Raw genomic sequence first — 26,661 nt, 5'->3', positions numbered from 1 at the left:
GAATAAAGAACAATGTACAGTGAGGCCAATTTATGAAAACATCACCTACAGCAAAGTGTAACCGAACTGTTAGAAGAAATATCTCATTGAAACTCCAACTAAAAACTCAGAAATTTCTAAAGAAAATCAAAAGTTTGTCAAAGCGGAATTTTACAGTGGTATCAGAGCCTTAATCTTGGCTCAGCCTGTGGGTTTGGCTTGAAAACAGTTGACTGGAAAATTCATGACAGAGGAAAATCCATACACAGGGATAACATATAGGAGGAAGCATACTTACAGAGAACCAACTCCCCTTTCAGAGGAAGATATCCCTGATACAGAGAGTGAAGAGACGCCAGAAGGGGGCAAGGGGTTAGAGAAGACACCTGAAAGACCAGATATGGGGGATAAGGAGGAACAAGCTTTTAATAGCTTACTCAAGGCCATAAATGACTTGGCCAAGGGCCAAAAAGAGATGGTGGAGGCAATGAAGGGTATGACACACACAAGGGCTTCCACTGGAAAAGAGCCATTGAATGGGGAAGGGTCCAACAGTGCTGAAAGCAGTCATGCCCGGACTTATGTACAGAATCCATCCCGCACTGATAGCAAAATGGCCAGACCCAATATGCCTCAGTTTGTGCAGCAGGCTGCAGAAGACTTAACAGAGCAGGCTGATTTTGGAATCCCTTATGCAGATTACATGGAACAATATCAATCTCTAGGACGGGATTTCCGTGCTGCTATGAGCTTCACTGATTTCTGCCACCTTCAGCTAAAGAGCAGGCCCAAACCATCTCAGAGGTTTCCAAGGCAGAATCATGAGCTGCAGAAAACACTGGGGAAGGTGACCATCCCCTGTTTTGATGGGCCTGCACTTGGATGGTGAGGCCCATGAGTGGTGGTACCATGGGTTGGTGACGTTGGGGCATAACAACATCACCTCATACACAGAGTTCACTCAGAGGCTTATTGAGCGCTTTGACAAGAAAGATCCAGAGATACATTTTAGAGAGTTGGCACAACTCAAGCAGACAGGTAGCCCGAAGGCTTATATTGCAGAGTTTCAGAGACTGGCGGTCATGGTTACAAATATTTCAGAGGCCAAATTGGTGATGCTATTTGTAGAGGGGTTGGCAAAACCTCTACGTGGATGGGTCAAGAGTTTTGAACCCACCACACTTCGTGCAGCAATCAATAAAACCAGGGACTTACAGGATGCAGCTTCCAAAAATAAATTCACTCCTAAACCTTCTTTCCCTCAAAAGGGTAAAGAGGTCAAGCCCTTTCAAAAGGAGTGGACCGGGAAACCAAAACTGGATGAGGAGACCCGAAAAGAGTTGAGGAAGAAGAAACTTTGTTTCAGCTATCAAGAACCTTGGGCACCGGGGCACAAGTGTGCGGGCAAAGACAAAGCAAGCAAGGCCCACTACATTGAGGTGTACTCAGAGAGTGACAGTGATGAGGAGCAGGCACACGGACCAGCACAAGAACAATTACAGGGGCAGATGCACCAGACTGTGGGAGGTGAGTCCTCGCATGCAGAGGGAAAAGCTCCTATTATTGCCTCTATGTCAGGATTCCCTAGATACCATACCTTCAGAGTTAGAGGAGTAATAGTTGGACACAAAGTGACAGTACTGGTTGACATTGGGGTTTCTCACAACTTCATAGATGTATAGTTGGTGGAAGGAAGGGCAATTCGTACAGCAGAATTCGATGGTTTTACAATCATCGTACCAGGAAAACATCAGATGGACTGCAACAGGTACATCCCCAAGAAGATCCTAGACACAAGTGAAAGAAAATTGCGGAGCAAAACAATTAAGGAGTACCTAGTAAAACGGAGGGATTTTCTGGTAAAAGATGCTCCCTAGGAAGGCGAACATGTGCTCAAACATCCCAAATTGAAATTGCTTGGGGACAAGCAATATTGGGTGAGGAGGACTGTAGTGTCCCCATCCCCATAGGAAGCTTATGATGGAGTCTGCTAGCCTAGAGTGATTCATGTAGGCTAAAGCGGGGAAATAATTAATAAGGGGACTTAAATTTGCCTAAGAAGACTTTATTAAAGAAGGGAAAAGGATGATATTTCCTAGGCAAGTGGGGATATCACTTTAACTTTATATTTCCTAGGCTAGATAACCAAACTTGGTGCAGCTCATGAGTATCAATTGGACCGTGGGTCAAATGCACCACCTCTGCTGGACGTAGCTGTGATTACCCTTCTGCATGGAATTTATTCTGACATTGTGGGGACCATGAAACGCTCTATTGTTGACTGATATAAGCCAGAGGACTAGCGCTCTACAGTTTGGTAAGTATTTGGACATGTAAGGAGGTCTATCACTGTTGTTTCAGCATGCTGGAGACTCATTCCAATGCGTATGACCTGAGCAAGTGTTGGAGCAGCATTCGGGGTCTGAAAGTCCTTGCTGGAATTTACTCTCATTGCTTATCCTCATTGCCAGGTTTAGTTTCTCAAGACTACCCTCTGTATATTCAAACTGTTGAATGAAAAAAATGCCTTTCCTGTAGCTACTATTGTCTATTCCTAGATGCATTGTATTTCTGAATACATAATTAAATTTACAAATTTATTTGGAGACAAGAAAAGAAAAAAGAACAATGTACAGTCAGACCAATTTATATGAAAACATCACCTACAGCAAAGTGTAACCAAACTGTTAGAAGAAATATCTCATTGAAACTCCAACTAAAAACTCAGAAATTTCTAAAGAAAATCAAAAGTTTGTCAAAGCGGAATTGGGAATTCGACTTTTCAGTTGTAGGTGGCAGAAAAAGATCGATTTTCAAAGATTAGTAATTCCAGCAGGCAGATGGAGCAGCAGCAGAGTTGTTTTCGATTGCAGATTATTGATCTGTGTCACAGAGGGTTTTGCAGCAGTTTGCAGTAGCATAATCAGTGCTGAAGGGAAGAGGAATAGCACACAGTATGGTCATGGATCGATTTGATATTCAGGGAGCTTCAGAGTTGCCTTCCAGATTGGAAGATGAATTTGCTTGCTTATAAGGGTCAGCATCACAGGGTGTCTGGTATATAGACAATGGAGCATCAGCTAATATGACATGGGTTAGAGAATGTTTCTCTAGCTACAAGGTGGAGCAAATAGACTTCCAGATTACGATGGGAAACAGAGCTAAGTGTACTCCAGTAGGGAGAGGTACAATCAATTTTCAGAGGGAGTTAGGAGCAAGCACCAACGCTGCAGATGTACTACGTGTACCAGGATTAGTTATGAACCTGATTTCAGTGTCCCAGTTACAGGATAAGGGATATGATATCCACTTCATAGGGAAGAGAGTGTTTATTAAACACTCAAGCTGGAAGAAGGTAAGACAGATTGGACTCCGGAGCAACAAATTGTACAGGTTGTGGCTCAAGTCTCCAATGTCACTGATAGGCAGTGACAAATACAATAGCTGTGGGAAGGATCTAAATGAGCTATGGCATAGGAGAATGGACATCTACACCACGGAGCACTCAAGATGCTCAAGGAAACAGTAACAGGGGTTCCAGCACTTGGCACGGAACATGATGATGCGTGCAGAGGATGCATACTTGGGAACTATGCTAAGGCAGCAATCCCATGAAGTGACAGCAGAGCAAATGGCGTGTTAGGACTTCTACATTCAGATATTTGTGGCCCGATGTCCACTAGAGCTCTCAATGGCATCGAATACTTTGTCAACTTTATTGATGACCACTCCAGGGAAACCTGGATCTACTTCTTGAAAACCAAAGTTGAGGTCTTCGATCCTTTTAAAGAGTTTAAGGCTCTCGTGGAGAATGTGACAGGGAAGAAGATCAAGGTGCTTCACTCCAATAATGGTGGAGATTATATTGATAAGGACTTCACAGATTTTTGTGCAAAGGAAGGCATCAGAAGAGAATGGATAGCCCCATATAATCCACAGAAAAATGGGGTAGCGGAGCGGAAAAACAGAACCATAGTTGGGGCTGCAAAGGCTATGTTATATGACTAGGATTTGCCCAGGTTTCTATGGGCAGAGACATGTAACACGACAGTGTATATTCAGAACAGGGAAGAATCCAAAAGTTAGTCACTTCAGTATCTTTGGTAGCGTTGCTTATAGCCACGTGCCAGACGAAAAGCATACCAAATTGGATCGGACTGCAAAGAAGGGGTTTCTCGTTGGGTATAGCAAAACCTCAAAGGCATACAGGATCTACATTCCTAGCAGTAGGAAGATTGTGGTGAGACGAGACATGAAGTTCATGGACGACCGAGCTTTTAGAAAATCTCGTGAGATACTTGCAAGTGACCAGAATCAATCAGCAGAAGCTCCTTTAGTCCAACAGCAGGGGCAGCAAGTGGGACCGGCATGAGGACATTCACAAGGATCGAGTAGAGTGACTAGTACCAATATTTCCTTAGGTGCAAGAGGTCCGAGGATTTCTCAACAGACGAAGCAACAAAGGCAAGATGAGGAGGATCTGGTTGAACCTCCCACCACTAGTGGTCGAGCCAGCAGAGAGGTTCGGCAGACACTAAGAGATGTAAAGGAGTTTATTGGAACTCCTAGGATGAACAAAAGACAGCACAGACAGCCTAACAAGTACCAAGCATTTGGTGGCTCAGATTGCAGAACTTCCAGCTTTCAAGAGGCCACATAGCGTCAAGTGTGGGTAGACGCCATAGCTCTATCATGACGAATGATGTTTGGGAAGTGGTGCAAAGTCATGAAGACGAGTTAGTTGTAGGTTCTAGATGGATCTACAAGATCAAGTATGCTGCAGATGGTAGTGTGGAAAAGTACAAGGCTAGGTTCGTGAAAAACGGGTATGCACAAAAAGAAGGGATAGATTATGAGGAGACCTTCGCCCCAGTGGCCAGATACACCTCTATTCGGTCAGCTATATCCCTAGCAGCTCAGATGGGATGACAGATTCACCAGATGGACGTCAAGACAGCATTCTTGAACGAGGTAATAGAGAAAGAGGTGTACATAGAACAGCCAGAGGGCTTCGAGACTCATGAGAGGCATACTCATGTGTGCAGACTGAAGAAAGCTCTAAACAGATGCAAGCAGGCTTCCAGGGCATGGTATGGTCGGTTTGACAGCTACTTGCAGCAGATGGAATTCATCAAGAGTGACACAGATCCAAACCTTTACTATTTGATGGTAGAGGGTGATCCACTCATCCTAGTTTTGTATGTTGATGATCTTTATTCGACAAGATCATCAGGGCTCATAGAGCACTACAAGAGGAACCTGGCAGCAGAGTTTGATATGAAGGATTTGGGGTTGACGAGGAGATCTTCCTTGGGCAAGGAAGATACGCTACATATATTCTGGAGAGGTTCAAAACGCAGAATTGTAGACCCATGTCTACACCCATGATCGCCAACTGGAAGAATAAAGATGCATCAAATGACAAGGATGTCGACCCCACCTTGTATAGACAACTTCTTGGGTCTCTCATGCATCTGGTCAACACTAGGCCAAATATTTGCTTCACAGTCAATACTCTTAGTTAGTTCATGGTAGAACCGAAGAGGATACATTGGGCGACAGCGACGCATATTCTCAGGTGTCTACTCAACATAGTCAAGTATGGGTTGAGATATACCCGAGGGGGTGACGTCAGACTATGTCGGTTCACACATGCAGATAGGGCAAGCAATTCAGTAGACAGGAAAAGTAATTCCAGGAACTGCTTCAGCGTTGGATCAGGGATGGTTTCGTGGTGCGGTAGGAAGCAAAAGTCGGTAGCTCTAAGCTCTGCAGAAGCAGAGTACATGGCAGCAAGCACAGCTATGTGCGAAGCTATATGGCTTCGGAAGTTGCTAGTAAGCTTGTTTAGGCAGAGAATGGAGGTGACCAAAGTCTACTGTGATAATCATAGTTGCATCAAGCTCTATGAGAATCCAGTGTTTCATGACAGTTCGAAACACAAATATTCGATGTCATTTCATCAGAGATTGTGTACAACATGGGGCAGTCCAACTACAATATGTTCCCACAGAAAAGCAAGTTGCAGAAATACTCACAAAAGCTCTAGGGAGAGCTAAGTTCGTCTATTTCAAAGAATGGACGGGTATGGTGGAGAACCTGTTCTAGTAACGAGGACAGATTTTCAGTTGCAGATGTTGTAGTTGCAGCAGCAACAAATGAGAGAGAGTTGCAGTGCAGATGCAGTGTTGGCAACAGTATGGTAGTGTCAGCAGCAGCACAAATGCAGCATCAAAGTTGCGCAGTAGTAGGTGGGCAGCAATAGCCAGACATCAACAGTGTGACAGGAGATGATACAGAGACAGAGTGTTGTGGCAGGATGTGCAGCACTAGAACGCATCCCTCGCTAAGAGGAAGTGTTAGTTTTTGTAGCATCGGATGTGTTCCAACCACGAAATTTGGTGGAGAAGTTAGAATACATGAGATCTCCAAAACCCAAAAATTGTTTCTGGAAATTCCACCTAGAAGTGTCTCAATTAGATTATTAGGCGTTTTTTAAATATTTTCTAAGTCTAAACTTAGGGAATATGGTTAATTAATCAGTATTAATTGAGATAAGGTGAGAATCATCTAGAAACTACACGGATCAATCCAAAAATGATCTGAGCCATCAATTAAGAATTAATATTGTTCGTTGGAGTCCCAACTTGAAGATATAAGAAGGGATCGATGTGGTGATGGAGACTACATCAGTGCGGATACTCAGTTGCCCAGGCAATTCAATTTTCTCAATGGTAGAGACTCACCAAAGAAGATAGAGCCAGAGGGTGAGTAGCATGTGGTAGAGGAGGTTAGCAACATTCCAGGAGGAAATATTCCATTCCCGGGAAGAGGCAGTGAGAGGAAGGCCGAAATTCCCAGAGGTTCTGCGCAAGCACTGCGCAAAGGGTGACGCAGAAGGTTCAGCGTGTGGCTAGGGAGGCAATTTCGGTGGCAGAAATTCGCTGTGGGGTGAGAGAAAATTCTCACAATAATTTTGCCAGTATTTTCCTCAAATTAGATTGCCAGTAGAGCATCTAAATTATTGTACTCAAAATTTTTGCTGAAGAATAATAATAAAACCCTCATTTGTTGCACTGGTTTTCCCACATTGGGTTTTTCTGGGGACAATTGTCCAAAAATAACTGTGTCAAAATTCTTGTGTGCTAGAATTTCTCATTTTCCAGTATTTTATTTTCAACAGTATTTTTATGGTGAAAATTGTAGTTGTGATTTTATTCATTGTTTGTCGTAGCAAATAAACTGCATAACTTACGAGAATAATTTTCAGTTGTTGCAATAGTTGAAATTTTCACATAGGTACAGCTTACCTCAGCCAAATATGACACCATATCCCTTGTACTCAAGGGTTGCTATTGAAAATAGGTTCTTCTTCATCCCTCGAACATAGAGAATGTCTTTGAGATGGAGAGAGTTCCTAGAATTTGTCTCAAAGTTGACAGTACCAACTCCCTTGGTCTCATACTTGCCATTATCTCCAAGCTTGATATGAACCTACATGTCCTTCTCCTCTAGTTGCCTGAAATACTCACTGATCTCGGTCATATGGAAAGAAGCTCCTGAATCAATATACCACGTGTCACTGCCTACTAAGCTTGCCATGCAAGCTATCAATGAGAAGTCTTTCTCAAACTGAGAAGCAAACCCATCTACCTCAGCTAATGCAACAACATGATCCTTACCAGATCCTCTTTTCGCTTTAGACACTTAGTAGCATAATGTCCAAACTCATGGTAAGGGAAGCGCTTGATCTTGCTCAAATCCTTCTTCTTGTCACCCTTATGACTGGACTCGCCCTTCCCTTTGCCTTTCTTGCCCTTTGCTTCCCCTGCAAGAGAAAAATTATCCTCATCATTTGTCTTTACTAGTCTCCCGTATCTGGTCCCTCCAGATCTCTTTTTGTATGCAATCAATTCATAACCTTTCCCAACCGGGAAAGTTCTCTCTCCCACTGACAGCGTCTTGGAAGCCATACCAAGACTTGTGAAGTCCAAGTAAGGCAAAACTCACAAGGTAATGATCAAATATAGTGACAACCACACCACCTAGCTCATCTCAAACCTGAGCGACCACTCGTAAGATATGTGGCGATGGGCTCTCATTGTTTCATTTGGATACTCCTTAGCTTCTCCTTAAGAGCAAGCTTCCTGGCATCACTGGTACTTTGATATAACTTTAAGATGGCTTGGAACATCTAATATGTTATCTTCTTCTCATGGATGTGGGGAACTATATGATCTTTGACACCTTCTAGAATAATCCTCCTTTCCTTGATATCAATCTTATTATGTTGGGCCAATTGATGGGGATCCTAAGTTGGTGCTACTGCATGTTGGATAAATTCTCCCACCCCATTATCTATCAACACTATCATGATCCTCCCTTTCCAAGAGATGAAGTTCGATGCCCTCTCTAAACAATGATCAACTCTCAATCCTTGGTACGCCATTCTCCCTATCCGAGAAACTGCTCTTGACAAAGTTGCTCTTTGTTCTTCACAAATCTAAACTCTATGTGTTGGCCTTATGTTGTTCTTTGCTCTAATACCATGTAGAAAATCCTTGAAATTCTGCAATTGCTCTAATGAACAATCTAAAAACTAGTTTCTTTTTATTAAGACACGAAATTTCTCTATTTATTTGCAGCGAAATAGGAATAGAAATAAACACAGTCACACAATAGCAAAAACACAATATTTTTCTAGGGAACCCAACTAGGAAAACCCTCTGCTTGTTTGAGAATTTTATTGATAGAAATTTGAGCAATAGATCTCTTACAATACAATCATGTTTCAATAGAAAACAATCTTGTTCTCCCTGCTTGTCCTAAGCTTGAAACACTTTGCAAGAACCCTGATCCTACTTCCCTATTTCCTTGCACACTTCTGGAGCCCCTATTTCCTAGCGCACTTTGTTGAAGAATGTAACTAGTCTTGGTCTTCATAATTGTATGTAAAGTCATGATGTAATGTATTTCTCAAAAGAAAGAAAAAGAAATTTTATTTTTAAAGAAATTGACTTATTAAAGCACGGGTTTCATGCTTGAGTCAATTGTTTTTAGGTGAAAGCCTCCATTGCAGGCTTCTAGGGTTTATATCAAGCGTCCTTGTCCATGTCATATTGTAAAAGACCCTTCTTGGGATTTATTTGTCAAAAAGAAATTTATTTTAATGTAAAATAGGTCAATTAGGCCACCTCCACCAAGTTGACCTCAAGAAAGGACAAGTTGGCCTTAACAAGGGAATTTGACCGCATAGAATCACTATATCTTGGAGCAACTCAACTCATTTGGAGGCACATCTCTCACAAGTTCGAATTGCAAAAGCTAGAAGCAGTCAAAGGTGCGAAATTCTAGGGAGGAGAAGGAAAGGGCTAGCGAAGGAGAAGGAGATCGTTATCTAGCTAAGGAAATCAAAATTTTCTCTATCTTGTCTCGCATGTGTGAAGGAGATGAAGTTGCAGGAGGACTGAAATTGCAGTCTTGAAGCTGGGCCGAAATTTGATGCAGTAGGGTCGAAAATCTACCCTTGATGTAGTATTGATGTAGTATTGATGCAGTATTGAAGCAAAGTTGATGTCGTATTGTTGCACTTTATCTTTGAAGGTTGGAAGAACAATTTGAGCGCTAACTTGGTGGAGGAGGAAGGTCTTTGGGTCTAAGTCCATGGTCTACCTCAATTTGAATCTACTGAAGGAAGAGTTTTGATTGGGTTTCCCCTATAAAGGGGTTTTAGCCTTGGCTAAGTACCTACTTCTTGTGTCCTTGATCTTCATGTTTTTTCTTTGACAATTGCTTGATGACAAGATGATAAAAGAAGAACATATTAAGAAATGAATTAAGGAGTATTAAGATGACGAAAGACGATACTGTATCATCCTACTTTATAAGGATATCTAGAATTAGAGATGAACTCCAAGCAATAGATGAAATTGTACCAGAAAAAGAGCTTGTAATTACTGCTCTTCGAAGACTACCAAAATCTTGGAGTGTTATTGCATCAGGAATTAACAGTTGCAAGGATACTCTAACATTTGAACAGATGTGGAATTCTTGCAGTCAAGAAGAAGCTTGAAGATCATTAGTAAACAACAAGAAGGAAGATGAACAAGAAAATATCTCTAATGCATATTCATCACAAGAATAAGAGAACCTTCAAGAAGTTCAAAGGACCAAAGAAGAAAGTTGACCTATCCAAGATTGAATGTTACCATTGTCATAAGATGGGTCATTACAAGAGTCAATGTCCTAAGAATCCAAGGAATAGGAAGAGAGAAAGAGATCAAGCAAATATTGTCGATGAGCTACATTGAAGAAGAACAAAATTGACGAATCGAGAGTGAAGGACTTATACTACCAAGTCCTCTCCTACATATCCTTCTTAGTCTTGTATTGTTTTCTTTTATGTTTTGATTTCTAGAGTTTGTAGGTCTAACATGTCTTGTTAGAACATTTTTGAATTATTTTGATAAAGTTGTAGGTATCCCTCAAGGATTGGGTTAAGAGGGAGCCTCCACCATTTTACCAAACGACAAGTATCTTATTCTTTGTTTCATCGTTTCATGTTTGGGTTCCCCCTCACATCAAGACTTGTTTGTATTGTATGCTAATAACATTTTTTTTATATTTTCCTTTGTTATGAAAGCTTGTTGAATGTTCAAAGTTTATGGAGGAGACTTCAAAGGATAGACTTTCTGTCGCAAAGGAAGCTCTTCAAGAATTGATGTCCGACAAGGTTTCTTAAGGAACAACTCAAAGGTATGAATTAGAATATAAGCTTTGTTATAAAGTTCTCTTCATGTAAAAGCTATGTTCATTATCTTTTGAAATTTGCTTTACATCACCGACATTGTCACGTCTAGGGTTTTGAATCACAAAGATTCTTGTTAGGGTGATTAATCGTTAGATTGAATCTACCCTCATGACATTATTTGATCATTCTTGTGTAAACCTAACCTTTAGGGTTCACTATAAAGCCCTAGCCTCTTGTTGCTAAGGGTATGTCAATATTGATTATGAAACCCTAGTCTACATAGGGTTGTTAATGAAGTCTAGAAATCCTATTCTTTTGATGTTTAGGGTTTTGGTATTATTATGATAGAAACCCTAGTTCTTTAGGGTTTGTTGTTAATGCTTAAGTTATGTATTAAAACCCTAGATCTTTAGGGTTTGGTGAATTAGGGTTTATGAACAAAACCTTTGTAATAGTTATAGTAAGATCCTAGGAATAAAAGTTAAAACCCTAGTTGTATATTCATCTGATAGAAACCCTAGCCTGGAGAAAAAATGTTGTCTAACTTTGATGTACTAATGTTTGTGTCTTGGGTTTATATAGTACGTATGAATATTGATATAAAATGCTAGTACGTGATAATGAAATCCTAGATATGTATATGCAAGTATGCTAACCTAATTGTTGATGCTCATGTTTTAGTTTGTGAAACCTAGGGTCTGTAAAACCCTAGTAGAAGATTAATATTCTAGGATATGATGATATTGTTTTCGATATAATTTAGCTTTGATGATAAAATATAGGATTTGCTACAAACCCTAGTAGAAGTTTGACAGATAAAAGCTTAGATGTATAGTAGGATTGTTATTTGATTGAATTGTTGATATCTAAGGCTTTGTGTCTCGAAGATGAAGTCTAGGGTTTATGACAAAACTCTAGCAAGAATTCGAAGTCTAGTATGTGTCTCTTATGAACCTAACTAAGTTTAGGTGTTTGATATCTAAAGTCTAAATGCTTACATTATAGTATCACAATTTCTATATTGTTAACTTCATGTTTTTGTATGTTTGTATTTGGTTGTACTTGCAATTAAAGTTTTGTAGGTACATAATCTTCAGATGATGAAGATGTTTGTATGATAATAATAAGCATGATGAAGGAAGTTATGATGATCAAGATGACCTTGATGCCATAAGAAGGAATGGAGCCATGAAAGGCTCTTCGATGTTATAGAAGAAGGAAGTGATTGGTCTCCCTAAATTGAAAGGGAGCCTGGATGGAAGAAAAGGTATATCTCCCCAGTTGAGGGAGGGCATATTATGACAATGAATACTTTGAAGTAAGCAAAAGTATTACAGATGAGTTTTCATGAAGTTGCAAACAAAAAGATTTGAGGATGAATTTGGTGTTGCTGAAGAAATGAAAGAAGAAGAAAGCTTTTGATAGCTTATATATGGATAACTTGGTGATGAAAGCAGCATCAGGATGATTGAGGACCCCGAAAGTTTGTGTTTACTTATATTTGAAAGTTTATTGTTAATTGGGGTTTGTGTTTGTATAGGTAAATCTCTCCATAAGAAGGTTAAACACATTGGAAGCATGCTTGAACAAATGGATATAACTGATTTAGTTTATTAGGGAGAGATGAGGCATCTAATGGCCAGATGCTTAGGAGGACATCTGGTCGGCCTATAAGTTGATGTCTAGATCACAAAGAGGGAGGGTGGTGTTGGTCATGGAGCTCCAACCTTAGATACGCACCTACATCCATGGGTCGGTGGTAGAGCTTAAAATCCAAATGGTACCTAGAGTTGACTAAAAGCTTGAGTCCCCTTAGTCCCACCCGGATAAAATCCCCTAGTCAGGTATCTAGTTCGTAGCACTGAGTGTGCTATAACTCTTCGTAGTTCATTTTGAGATTGTCCATGTACCTCTATATATATGTAATTATGAATGCCTCCCTAGTTAAGAGGGAGTGTTGAAGAATGTAACTAGTGTCGGTCTTCATAATTGTATGTAAAGTCATGATGTAATGTATTTGTCAAAAAAATAAAAAGAAATTTTATTATTAAAAAAATTGACTTATTAAAGCATGGGTTTCATGCTTGAGTCAACTGTTTTTACATCAAAGCCTCCATTGCAAGCTTTTAGGGTTTATGTCAAGTGTCATCATCCATGTCATATTGTAAAAGGCCCTTCTTGGGATTTATTTGTCAAAAAGAAATTTATTTTAATGTAAAATAGGTCAATTAGGCCTCCTCCACCAAGTCGGCCTCAACAAGGGAATTCAACCTCACAAAATCACCATATATTGGAACAACTTGACTCATTTGGAGACACATCTCTCACAAGTTTGAATCGCAAAAGCCGGACGTAGTAAAAGGTGCGAAATTCTAGGAAAAAGAGGAAAGGGCTAGCAAAGGAGAAGGAGATCGTTTTCTAGCTATGGAAGTCAAAATTTTCAATATCTTGTCTCACACGTGCGAAGGCACTGAGGCTACAAGAGGATTGAAATTGCAATCTTGAAGTTGGGCCGAAAAAATCTGCCCTTGATGCAGTATTAAGCAGAGTTGATGCAATGTTGTTGCAGTCGATCTTTCAAGGTTGGAAGAACAGTTTGAGAGCTGGCTTGGAGGAGGAGGAAGATCTTTGGGTCTAGGGTCTTGGTCTACCTCAATTTGAATCTATTGAAGGAAGAGTTCTTACTGGGTTTTCCTCTATAATGGGGTTTTAGCCCTGGCTGAGTGCCTACTTTTGGTGTCCCTAATCTTAATGTTTTTGCTTTGATGATTGCTTGATGAGAAGAAGATTAAAGAAGAACATAAAGAAGTTAATAAGAACATAATAATATCACAAGTAATTATCAACATAACAAAAATCTTTCTGCCTTTCTGATTTTCTTACACATTCCTCCTAAATCCTTGCACATAGGAAGCTCCTTTTGTTTAGAGATTAATTTCTAAATCCTAACACAAATCCCAAGGGAAAGCCTTCTACCAATCTGCACACAAGCTTCTCCTTAGCACGCTCTTCCTCTCACAAGCTCCTTCACACAAACTCGTGCTCAAGAATTATGTTACAATGATGTGTCTTCATCCTCCTTATAAGCAATTTGAATTGGTTAAATATGGCAAGTTTTATTTTTGGAAGTCGAACTTGTGATTGATAAGTTAACTAAGTCTAATTGACTCGTGTAACTTGTCTAGTCTCAATTTAGAACTTGAGACTCTTCACTTGTCTTTTTCCCAATTCTAAGTTTCTAACTCACACTAGCAAACAACAAACCAAGCCTCCCACCCCTGCGCATAAGTCAAACTGCTGCATGAACTTGTCCTAATTTATAGGGACTCGTGCATGCTAAAGAAGAACAACTTGTGGTCTTTCTTGACTCGCTACTTTTCAACAATTACAGTGATGACATTGCTGAAAATAATTCAAATCAGCAGGAGGGCTAAGCTGATTTGAGGTGGCAAGGAGAAAAGAAAATCACCAGATGGTGCAGCAAGACCCTAGAAATTTGCCAAAAACAATGGCCAAGTGGCAAACACCAAAGTAAAGGCAAGCAGGTGATTTATTACACACTATTTCTTGATGTTCATTAAAAGGATAAAGAAGAATACCCTCAAGGAGGGTGAAGAAAAAGCAGTGTCCACAGTAAAGCCAAATTTTGATATCTCGGGCTTCCAGTGTATGTGAGTTCAGTGAATAAGTAATGTTCTACATCAATGGTGGGGAGGCCAACTATTCAGCCCACATTGGCTGTCTCATCTGGCCAGTAAGTCAATGCTCAAACACTAAATTAAGAACACCACTTGTCTTTATCAGCTTTTGAGGATACAGGCCATTTCCAGTTACTGACTGAAGAAAACACTTTGAAGTGGGCTGCAAATGTCCAACTTGGTCCAGATATGTTGTTTTTGTTTTGGAATAAGCAATTCTATGTACTTTCTACTTCTAGAATGGCCCATTATAGGGTGGGGAGGGTGAGGGAATGTTGGTGTATTTATCCATTTAATGGTCATTGTGTTTTGTCTCCTATGGGAGTTGACTTGAGTTAAATTAATTTTGATCATATTTTGAAATATAAATTAACGTGAGTGTTTTTTTCCATATGAGAAAAAAAATAGGGAATTAAAATTCAAGATGAGACATCTCAACAATTTACATAAGGAATGGTGATGGACTTGTAAATGCATGACAAAAACAAAATAAAACCTACCTTTAAAAGAGTAATTAAAGCAACAGCATCCTTTTTTGTTACATTGTCTAACTCCTAACCATATTACCTCATTTGTTTTCTTCTTCTCAAGGCGACTAACTTTCTGTTCAAGCAACTGCTTTTCATTGGATAGTTTCTTGCACATTTCTTCTATTGAATGAAGGTCATCTGTTCGAGTCTTCAATTCATTCCTCAGTTCCTTAATTTGTGCCTACAGGGAATAGCAAATATATCAAAAAACTGACAATTAGCAGTGAAGTTTGAACTTAAAACACTAAAGGCCATGTTTGAAATAAACATGCAATACCATCATAAAGTTCAGTAGTGATAACTTGTACGATGTTAGGAATACTAGTAAATGAAAACACTTGGACTGTCTGTTACCTGTGAATTCAAGTTTTGATTTTGTGACACTCTGCCTTTATCTGTGAATGGAAGATCTTTATCCCTTCTACTCAACGACGCCCACAAAGCTTTTGTGGGAGTGTTCTCCAAATCTAAATTTCCATTTTGCTCATTGGCAGGACTTGCTACAGAGAACTTATCTGAAAGTGCCATCTAGAACATATGCAGGACCACAAAGGAAGTAAGAAAAGTAAAAATTGGGCATTCCGATACTCTAGAAAACATAAGCACAATCATAATGCTTTACAGAAGATGAACAGTCATTCCAAGATTTGGTACAGAAGCAAGAGAGAAGGTAAAAGAAACCTGAAAAGCAGCTTCTTTTTCAGCAAACAATGCACGGAACTTGTCGCGATCTTCAACAACTTCAGATAAAGCGTGCCTCTCTGCTTGCAATGAGTCTTTCAACCCTTCCAGTTCTTCTACAAGTTCTGTCTCCCTTTTTTCCCTTGCATGAAGCTCTTTCGAAAGCTGTAAAACAAAATAATTTTTAGCCAAAACAGAAATGTTCCTTATGGATTAGAGTTGTCTTGAGAGCAGAGATTCAAAAACACCTACCTGATCCGTCTTTCTTTGAGTTTCTTCTATGATTTTGGACATCTCTTGTATACGCTTTTCATATATTTCAAGTCCAGGAGGTTTTATATTCTTAGGTGAATCCTCCTGCACAGAACCGTTGGAAACAGAGCGTGCCTTGGAGTATCGCCTCAACATCACATCATTTATGTGTGTCTGAAGTGCCACACATATCTCCTCGCCCTGCAATAGTTACCAGAGAATGCACAAGGTTGAACAGAACATATCAATTATTAAAGATTCTAGGAACATCATAATTTTGAAATTTTCAAAACATTCATACAATATGCTATGCCAATTTATTTCAAGTAATGAATGTTGGCCTGAAAAGCTCTTGCTATGTAGAAATTGTTATTCAAACAAACCTGCTTTGTTTCAAACTGAAATATGTGAAGGGTGCCTGCTACTCTCATTTTGAAAAATACTGCTGTGTTACTGCTACCAAATTGCATAATATCCCGTAATTCAGCTGAATGTAGATATTCCTTTGGGACTGGACGAAAGAAATGAACCTGCATATAAAGTGAAAGAAATGATTTATCATTAAACTATCAAATAATGCCCATCCACAATATGATGAATCAAATGTTATAAGTAAAACTTACCCCACACTTATTTATGCCCAAGATGATCCGTCCTGGTAAAAGTCCTATAGGATCTTCAATTTTCCGAACACTGAAAAAGACTGAGTTCCCATAAGGAAGTGATCTTAGAATACGAAGAAGTTGCTGCCTTGAATCATCCTTGGACAGATGCTCCTACCAGACAAACAGGGTTGATATTTCAAAGCATTTTAATCATATAAAACTTTATAACTTTTATGTATGCCCACTTCCACCCAGACCCACCAAACGAATAATCCTTGCAGTGAGAGGCACCCACTATCCAACTTTCCACACTATGTAGTGCAGAAGTTTAATCCACAACAGGTCTTGACTCAGTGTCCTACAATTGCACCTACATGTACTTCAATAGGATTGTACTTCTCTTGCTAATTGACAAATTTTAATTTAACGTATTATTTTATACTAAACTCCATTGCATACTAAATAATTAAAAGGCTCGTTGCTTTAAACTCCCCTAGAAGTAACTTGTAGAGGGCCTTTCATCACAATACAAACTCTTTGACTTCAAAATAAATGATCATAATAGTAATTCCAGATTTTGGAACAAAAAATAATTACAGATCAGCCAAATTCTATTTAGTAAACTTAACAATCCCAGAAAATGGAGAGAAATAAGACAACACCAAAGATCATAACACCAAGTTGAATCCATGTGTGTCTATGGAAAATAAGCAAAAAGCATATATACAATGGCAACAATGAAGTCCCATTGGACTTAACAGGTTAGCAAAAATAAAAACAGTGGTACCATCTCAAATTTTAAGTATTATGAACCTCAACATGTGGGTTATAGTAGCATAAAGTCAAATCCAGGCCACTGTTTAAAGCTAGGTGTTTTAGAAACCAGGAAAAGAGTTTTCTATAGCCTCTTATCTCTTAGATCTTTCTATGTACTTTTTGTTGGATATAAAGAGAAAACTCAATAATCAATTAATTTTCCATACCAGTGACCGGTAGCGAGCAAGAATATCAATCTCCCAGTCACGCTTTGCTCGTGTAACAGCAATTTGTCTAGGTAGATATCTTTCTAGAAGTGCGGTCCAGTCACTGTTATCAATTGCATGATATTCTGATCAGGATCTCAACAAAACTTAAAATAATATCACTAGTAATCCACACATCCAAAAAAACACTTGCTATACAATCAAAGGCTGGAAGAGATATGCAACAAGCCATCTACCTGTTACAAAGACCAGAAGAAAGCATATGCTGAAAAGGCTAAAGTTCCCATACAAATCAAATGTGTCAACATTCGGGATAGAAATAAATCCATTCAAGCAGAACTTACCTGCTTGTCTCTGGATTGCTGGCAAATCCTATTTCAGCAAGTATTTGTAATGCGGCCAGTTGTGCTGCATCATCCCTCCCAACAGGATAGTTGCCGAGTATATAGTCATGTTGCAGCTGCAGTTATAATCATTCTTTACTTAATAAAAATCTTCAACAACTGAATGTTAAAGACTAAACTTCTGATAATTATGTTCCAGACAGTGTTCATAATTACTGCCAAAGAATGCTGTCATATGATAGACTACCAAATGCATACCTGCACATAGGACAACTGCACAAACATTGGTTCTGTTATCGCTTCATCAGACTCCCGGAACAATCGCTTCTTGAATGACAACTTGCAATGCAAAATTTCACCCTTGCTACGGTCTTTGGCTGCTTTAAACTCAGCAAGAAGATCCCCAATATATTTGTTGTCATCCAAACCTATGTATTCTTCTGCATACAGAACCAATTCAAGCATCAAATATTTGTGAAGAATTGCTCTATATATGAAATTCTACCTTGCAAATAGTCAGTGATCTCTATGAAACATTGATATAACCCAATCACAATTCATAATTTCAGTCAAAAAATGTCATTTTTTACCATTTCCATGATCAAGTGATTTCGAACCAGTAACAATTTTTCTGCACTCAAATAGACTGAATGTATTGTATGCAGATAGTTTAATTATTCCTGCAAGTTCCTGGCATCACAAAGGCAGTAATACAAATAAGTTACATCAGCAAAGACTTCTAAACAAATAATTGGCACCCGAAATAATGTTCACAAATAGACTACTTGCACCTAAAACCAATTTAATCTAGAAATTTCTTGAACAATGTATTCGAGTCATTCAGCTAGAGTTCTCACAACAATGCCACAAGAATTTTTTAGCAAAAGAACAATAAGATATTTTGGCAATACAATAAGATAGAGGGACAGGGCAATACAATAAGAGCAAAAGAACAAGCATCATCTCACAATTTTGTTGAAAAAAATATGAAATAGCTAGGGACGTATACATGTAAATAAACTAATGTGCTTTTAACAATTTGCAAATAAATGAGACACAGATGGATTTCATTCATTAGAAAAACCTTGCAAATGATATTGAATATTGGCAATACAATAAGATAGCCAGGGACAGAGTTTCAGATATTTAGAAACCTAGATGACCTCATGCATAACAGTGATATGAGGGTAGGATAGGGTATGGAGGATTGGAAGACAAGTCTACTATATATATTTTACTATTTGCAATATCATCTTCTATGGAGTTGCAGAAATAAATTTTTTACAGTCTCACAATGTGTAATGACCCCCTCGAGTTATAGGGAACATAGAAATATTAGCGTGCATATGATAGCTACATATGCATGTATCGTGTGCACTACACTAGTATGCATACTAACTAATTAAGGAAAATGTCCAAAATTAAAATAATGAATTAATTATCGAAGTGTTAAATAAAAACTAACATACCAAAATCTAAGGAATATAAGTTGTGAAGTACTTATTATATATATACCACCATCATAATATATATAATTAGTACATCATTCAAAAATATATATAAAAACAAGGGGATTTTATTAACTAAAAGAAAATTATATATTATATATTGCATATCAAATGAAAGAAACTAACTATATAAGTTCTAAATTAAATATTAAAAGGTTATAATTTAATAGAATATTAAAATAATTCTGTAATAAAAAAAAAAAATTACTAACTCCATTAAAAGTCACTTAAGGGAGATATTAAGTGATGAGTGTCAATAAATAAGAATATGACCTCCTCTTTATGCATGGTGAGAAGCCACGTAACGGACAGAGGTCAAGCAACCATACCTCACTATGGAAGCAGTGAGGATTGAAGGGTGGTGACATTGGCAATAGAGAGGGAATGAAAGAAGCATACCGGGGGGGGAGCACAGAGAAGGGTTTTATTTTCTTAACTGTGGGGATGTTTTAACTGTGGAGGGTGTTTTACAAAGGGAATCTATGAAGAGAAATCTGGTAAATTGAGTAATTGTTCTTGGGGTTTTCGGCACGGGGACCAAAAGACCTCAAATAAAAAATTTTCTGGATCTGGGGAACGAATAGATTAATCCCCAGATAGGCTGGGAGGAAAAGTCGGTTTGGTAGCGGGAGCAGGAACAACAAATACCTTCAAACAGATAACCAGGGCTCTTCATACGGGAGCGGGAACAACAAATACCTTCAAACAGATAACCAGGTATTTTTCTGAATCCCAATTATTTGCATGGATGAGTAAATTGGAAATCTGTGTATCTTTCATGTCTTTATGGAATGTTTGATGTAAATTTTAAAATTTAGAGCATACCTTTAAAATGTAAGAATATCTGGTTGACCCAAAAATTTAGGGCTTCATTTCTGGATAAATGGTTAGATTAGGGCTTTCATTCTCATTGGCTGAAATCTACGAGGAAAAGTAGATAAGTACATAAAATATGATAATTCCGAGATGTTTGCTTATTTTTGTATCAGAAACTATAATATGGAAGCAATACCTACATATCCTGTTACAGCTGTATATTTCTTGGGGATTCATTTGCAGTTTCACACAAAACCACTAAAATGGAAAAGAACCACTTCAGGTTAGGAAATGGTACTAGAAAAAGTTAGGATTTGAAAGCCAGAGGATTGTAGGGGATTTAAATGACTCCAATTGACAGAGTTGAGATCAAGTTTCTGTTAGCGTTCAGGTAGCCATCTCAGCATGTTATGCAACCAGATCTCAAAACAGAATAAAAGATAGATCAACGACTTGAAAATCAGCCTCTTTGAGGGGGCAACCTCCTTTACATCACATACATGAACAATTCTTGGAGGATACAAATGACAATATCTCATTTCTATATATAGGAGTCTATGGGATTACAATATAATCAGAACCTACATAGCAATCATAATGTAAGGGCACAACAATAACAATAGTGGGTTTCTATGGGGCGCAACAATAACAATATGGGAGCTACATTAACAATAACAATACGGAGGCATATCAGTTCTTCTCTCCACGCGCGCGCGATAGGGAATGCGTTCTGCTAGGTTTACGACCAGCTGCCGCCGCCATGGCTGCTCCAGGGGGTGCGGAGCCCTCTCCCACCCCTCTGATTTCGCCTGCAGAAGCCTTCAAGAAGATCCTTACGCAGAGAGGGAAAAAACGAATGCAGCCTGAAGCTCCGAAGTTCATCAAAAAATTAGAAGAAATCCCAGAAATTGCTCTGCCAGAAGACCAGACAATCAAAATCGCCCTTGCCCTGGCTGACAGAGGTTTAGTAGGGCAGTTTATGGGACGATGACCAACAACCAAATCGACTGATGAATGGGTGCAAAGAAACTGGAGACCCCTGCTCCCAAACAATGTAATCAGCTACCCGATTGGAAGGGGCTACTTCATCTTTGAATTCACTACCAAGGAAGACCGAGATTTGGTGTTCAGAAATGGCCCATATTTCATGGGAAACCAAGGTCTCTTTCTGAATAAATGGACACCCGACTTTGACCCCTCAGTCGATGTCCCAAAGGAGGTCCCTGCTTGGGTTCGGCTCCCCAATCTTCCAATACACTGTTGGAGCTACCAAGCACTGCAAAAGATAGGAAATGGACTGGGAAGATTCATCGACAAAGCTGATAACAAGGGCCAATACACCTGCGCCAGAATATGCGTGGAAGTGGATCTCGAAGCTGGGCTACCGGAAGCTATCAAGTTGACAGTGGGAGATTGGCATCACTACCAGAAGCTAGACTACGAGCAACTCCCATTTAAATGCAGGATCTGCCATGAACATGGCCATTTTCAACGAAACTGCCCTAAAGCACCATCAGGGGATAAAGAGGAAGAAGAAGGATGGAAGGAAATCAAAGGGAAATCCCCAGCCCAACGACAAAACCAAACCAGTCTCAAATGAAGGCCCATCCACAGCTGAAAAGGGGGAGGCCTCAGAGAAACATGAAGAAACTGAAGGTCAGCCGAAGGAAAGGAAAGAATCCGAAGAAGAATCAAATCCCCAACTAACCAAGGCAGATCAAGGGGGAAAAGCAGGCGATGACGAGCACATTAGTCTTGCCTCCGAATCAGGAGAAGAATCAGAAGAAAGAGAATCTGAATCAGACAGTTCTCAAATCTCTCCTATCAAAACATCCAGGGGCCTAAAATCCAAGAAGAAACAAAGAGAGGAGAAAACCTACATGGATGTTCTCCAAGGTTCCCAGAAAACCCTCAAGGGAATGATGAATACCAGATCCGGGCGCAAGAATAACAAGGCTCCAAAAGGAGCCACTCCCCCCCTCTCCAGTAAATAATGAAATACGTCTCCTGGAATTGCAGAGGATTAGGTAGCAGGCTGAAAGAAGAGGCCCTGAAAGACATTGTAAGGTTGCATATGCCTGAAATCCTTCTCATCCAGGAGACAAAGATGGAGGATTCTCTTCTCCTCCAATCCAGCAAAACATTCTGGCGCAAAGGCCCTGGAAGAGCTGTCAGTGCTAGAGGTGCCTCTGGTGGGATCGCCTCCTTCTGGGACAGCTCCAAATACGACCTGATTCAAGAAGAAAGTGGCCAGCACTGGATTTTTATTCAACTCCTTCACAAAGATTCTGGTCAACAAGTAAGTTTATTTAACCTTTACGCTCCAGTCTTGCCATCGGAGAAAAAAAATTGCTGGGACTCGCTCCAGTCCTTTCTTGTTTTGCACAATCCAGGAAATATCATTATTGCAGGGGATCTGAACGTTACTCTAGCTGCTGAAGAGAAAAAAGGTGGTTCACCTGTAAGGGACCCTGCCAGAGAATGGGTAGAAGACATCATGAACGATTGGGATTTGGAGGACATCAAACCTTCAGCCGGGAAATATACTTGGTCTAATAAAAGACTAGGTCCCAGCCATATAGCAGCTCGCTTGGACAGATTCCTTGTCCAAACCTCCTTCCTCACTAGTGGCCTAATGACCTCATCCAAAATTCTGCCCAACTGCACCTCTGACCACAAACCCATAAGTCTGGAGCTCTCCGTGGATAGATTTCTTGGACCCATTCCTTTTAGATTTAGCCCATTATGGATTCAGCAAGAGGGGTTCAATGAGGTGGTTGCTGAAGTCTGGAACCGGAAAATTCAGGGTTCCCCTTTCTTCGTGTGGGAAGAAAAATTGCGGGCTCTTAAGAGAAAGCTCAAGGAATGGGCAAAAGCTTTGAAAACTCCTGCTGCCAATCGAAAAGAGTCTATAGAAAACCTTGCTGCCCTCCAATCCTCAATGGAGAATTCAGATATTACCCAAAGTCTGCTCCAAAAAGAAGTTGAGTTACAAAAAGCCTTTCATAAAGCCAGTAGGGACGAAGAGGAGTATTGGAGACAGAAATCTAGAAACTTATGGTTACAAGCTGGCGACAAAAATACTAGTTTCTTCCACAAACATGCCGAAGCCCGAAAGCAATACAAAAATGTTTCAGAAATCCGATTCCAAGATACAGTGGTTAATGATTTTGAGGGCATAAAGAGAGCAGCATTCTCCTTTTTTAAAGATCTCTATTCAGCTCCTGATTACCAGCCTATAGATCCCCAAGCATATCCGTACAATCTGATCCCCTTCTGTGTGCAAGACCCCGTCAATAATATGCTGACTGCCCCGATCAGCATGGATGAGCTCAAGAAAGCTTTGGATTGCATGGACCCGGATAAAGCGCCAGGGCCTGATGGGTTCACTGCCAGGTTCTTTCAGTCTTGCTGGTCAATTATCAACAAAGACCTTCTGAGAATGGTAAGGAAATCCCAATTTTGTACTAAGATAGGAGGCAGCACCAATTCAGCCTTCCTGGCTTTGCTTCCGAAAGAAAAAGGAGCTTCTGAGTTCAGTAGATTCCGCCCCATTTCGTTGTGTAATACTAGCTATAAACTTATTACCAAAATAATATCCATGCGCCTCAAGAATATATTGCCGGACATCATACCGGAGAACCAAGGAGGCTTCATCAAAGGGAGAAAGATACTGGATAATATTGTACTGGTTCAAGAGGCAGTACATTCAAGTGTCCAGAGAAAAGAGAAAGGAATGGTAATAAAACTAGATCTGGCTAATGCCTTTGACAGGGTGAGGCACGACTTCCTGTTTGCAGTTATGACAAAAATGGGCTTTTCAACAAAATTCACAAATTGGGTGAAAGCCTGCATCGCCTCTCCTTGGATTGCTCCGCTAGTAAATGGAAGATCAACTGAATTTTTTACAGCTTCAAGGGGATTAAGGCAAGGCTGTCCGTTGTCCCCGCTTCTCTATGCCATTCAAGCCTCAGTGTTGAGTTTCCAGCTCGACTACTGTCAGCAAATCCAAATTCTGCCAGGTCTCAGAATGGTGCAAAATGTCAAAGAAATAAACCATGCTCAATTTGCCGACGATACTCTGCTACTAGGTGGAGCGAGTATTATTTCGGCCAATTCTTTCAAAAAGGAACTGGACATCTATAAGGAAGCATCCGGCAGCAAGATTAACTACTCAAAAAGTACAATCTATGGCTGGAATTGCTCAGCTAAAAACCTTGCTGATATAGCTAGGCTTCTTGAAATGAAAATCTGTCAAGACTGGGATTCTTTCAAATATCTTGGGATCCCAATTTTCAGATCCATCCCCAAAGTTTCCCATTGGATGCCCCTTTTGGACAAGCTCAAACTCAGAATTAATGCCTGGGGAGCCTCCTGGCTGAACACTGCTGGGAAAATTATCCTTATAAAATCTGTCTTAACAAGCATGCCTCTGTTTCAGCATTCCATTCTCCTCGCCCCCAAAACCTTTCTCAGTAAAATGGATGGTATGCTGAGAAGATTTCTGTGGGAAGGGGGAAAAAACAACGAAAGAAGGCTTCATTTAGTAAATTGGGATACCATTAAGAAACCTTTCATAGAAGGAGGTCTGCAAATTAGAGACTCGGCTGCCCAAAATCTCGCTCTTGGCTCAAAAATATTGTGGAATATTGTGGCAGGAAAAATAAGCTGGAGCAAGAAAGTGCTGTGGAAGAAATACTTTCAAGGTCAACGATTGAGATGTCTTGATCTTCCTCCAAAAAATTCCAAAGGCTCCCCAATATCCAAACTTTGTATCGCTGCTCTGGACAACTTCAGCCCCAACCTCTATTGGATCCCAGGTAATGGGGAAAAAATAAGAATTTGGAATGATCAGATTCTTGGAGACCAGCCTCTTCATCATATAAAAGGCCTGGCAAATATTAAGCTATGGTTGCATTCCAACAACAAGGAAACTCTATGGGACATAACCAACTGGACAGAGGATGCTGAAAGAAGATGGGACAGTTGGAATCTCGGGGAGGTACCACACCATTTGCAATCTGAAGCTTCTTTACTGTTAGACAATCTGCAAGGGAAATCACCATTATCAGCAACAGCCAAGGATAAAAGAGGGTGGGGCTCCCATACTGGCTCCTACTCGGTAGCTGAAGGATACAAAAGTTTAATTGCTGTCCCGAATGTCCCTCCAGACCCAACGCAATGGAAATTCATATGGAACTTTCCTTCTCTCCCTAAAATAGACTTTTTCTGCTGGACACTTGCTCATAATAGTATTCTCACAGGAGACAATCTGAGAAAACGGGGAATGGAAGGGCCCTCCAGATGTCCATTATGTATATCAGAGGAAGAAACAGCTGATCACCTGTTGCTGCTGTGCCCCTTTGCCAAGGCAGTCTGGAAAGGGGTCCTGAGTTCAAGGGCGGACAAGATTGAGCTACCAAGAAGTGTGCCATCCCTGTTCTACGAGTGGGCCAAGCTACCTCCAATCTGCACCAACAATAAAAACCTCCTTAGGACTGCTTGGATGTGGACCCCTAAATACATATGTTGGAAACTATGGCTGGAAAGGAACAACAGAATCTTCAGAGGAGAAATATGCACTGTAAGCAATGTTATATCCAAAATTAAAGCTTTATTGGGAGAGACTTTGGAAGCTAAGCCAACCCTAAGGAATGAAGTAAAGCTGGACAATGAGGAGGAGCTGTGGCTAAAAGAAATCGTTCCAAATAATCAACCCATCCCTACTATTCCAACCACTTGCCATGCTAAGTGGGAAATCCGTATGGAAGAACAGGAATTTCTAAAGTGGAGATCGACACTAGATGACCATTGTCTTTTCTTCGACGGGGCCTCTAAAGGCAATCCAGGAGCTGCGGGTGGAGGTGGAGTGCTGCTGAAACCCGATGGGTCTACTTTACTCAAGTACCATTGGGGTCTGGGAATCGAACCAAATAATAGAGCTGAGGCTCTAGCTTTGTGGCAGGGGCTGACTCTGGCTCTAAAACGGAACATTCAAACATTGACGGTCTTCGGAGACTCTCGGCTCATCATTCAAGCAATGAATTCTCCTTCGAATCAGTGGCAGATCCATTTAGGCCGAATTCTAAAGAAAATAAGACCCATGCTGGCTAAGTTTCAGAAAATCTCCTTCTTCCACATTATGAGGCAGCTTAATACTCAAGCTGATTTTGAAGCCAACCTTGGAGCTGCCAGAAGCCAAAGAACCCTATCAGTCAATATGGAAGATTCTCTCTGCATCATCCCATAATCGGATTAACCAGTAATTCTGTTTTAACACAGAAAACCCAGAAATTTGCTTGCTGGAAATGGTGTTTCAGCAACACAGTTATTTTATCAGTTGCTGAAACTGGTGTTTCAGCAACGCCGCTCGTGGTGTTTCAGCAACGCAAAATTTTGACGTCAGGCTCTGTACATTCAATCGGACAGCTGCCCATTTCGCACGGCTCTTTCTGCTCCAGGGGAAATTGCTTTGACAAAAATCAAGGCGTTGGAAGGTTAGAATGAAGACTAGA

At 40.1% G+C, this 26,661-nt stretch overlaps 1 protein-coding gene across 1 annotated transcript in view; it reads right to left on the bottom strand.

The window, feature by feature from the left end:
- LOC149155655 (kinesin-like protein KIN-14I) overlaps window positions 1–26,661 on the bottom strand; it is a 102,118-nt gene that overhangs the window by 61,615 nt on the left and 13,842 nt on the right. The window contains exons 6-15 of the mRNA XM_089445864.1: window positions 18,413–18,512; window positions 18,081–18,262; window positions 17,823–17,938; window positions 17,479–17,581; window positions 16,514–16,666; window positions 16,274–16,420; window positions 15,891–16,091; window positions 15,639–15,803; window positions 15,312–15,485; window positions 14,995–15,138 (exon numbers count right to left, since the gene is read on the bottom strand). Coding sequence (XP_089301990.1) covers window positions 14,995–15,138; window positions 15,312–15,485; window positions 15,639–15,803; window positions 15,891–16,091; window positions 16,274–16,420; window positions 16,514–16,666; window positions 17,479–17,581; window positions 17,823–17,938; window positions 18,081–18,262; window positions 18,413–18,512 — 1,485 coding nt within the window. The remainder of the gene's footprint in view (window positions 1–14,994; window positions 15,139–15,311; window positions 15,486–15,638; window positions 15,804–15,890; window positions 16,092–16,273; window positions 16,421–16,513; window positions 16,667–17,478; window positions 17,582–17,822; window positions 17,939–18,080; window positions 18,263–18,412; window positions 18,513–26,661) is intronic.

Source organism: Pinus tabuliformis, chromosome 9 (genome assembly GCF_031772625.1).
Source record: "Pinus tabuliformis cultivar Carrire ecotype Pingquan chromosome 9, CPIR1, whole genome shotgun sequence".
In the NCBI taxonomy this organism is placed as follows: Eukaryota; Viridiplantae; Streptophyta; class Pinopsida; order Pinales; family Pinaceae; genus Pinus; species Pinus tabuliformis.
This window is presented reverse-complemented; position numbering and strand designations above follow the sequence as displayed.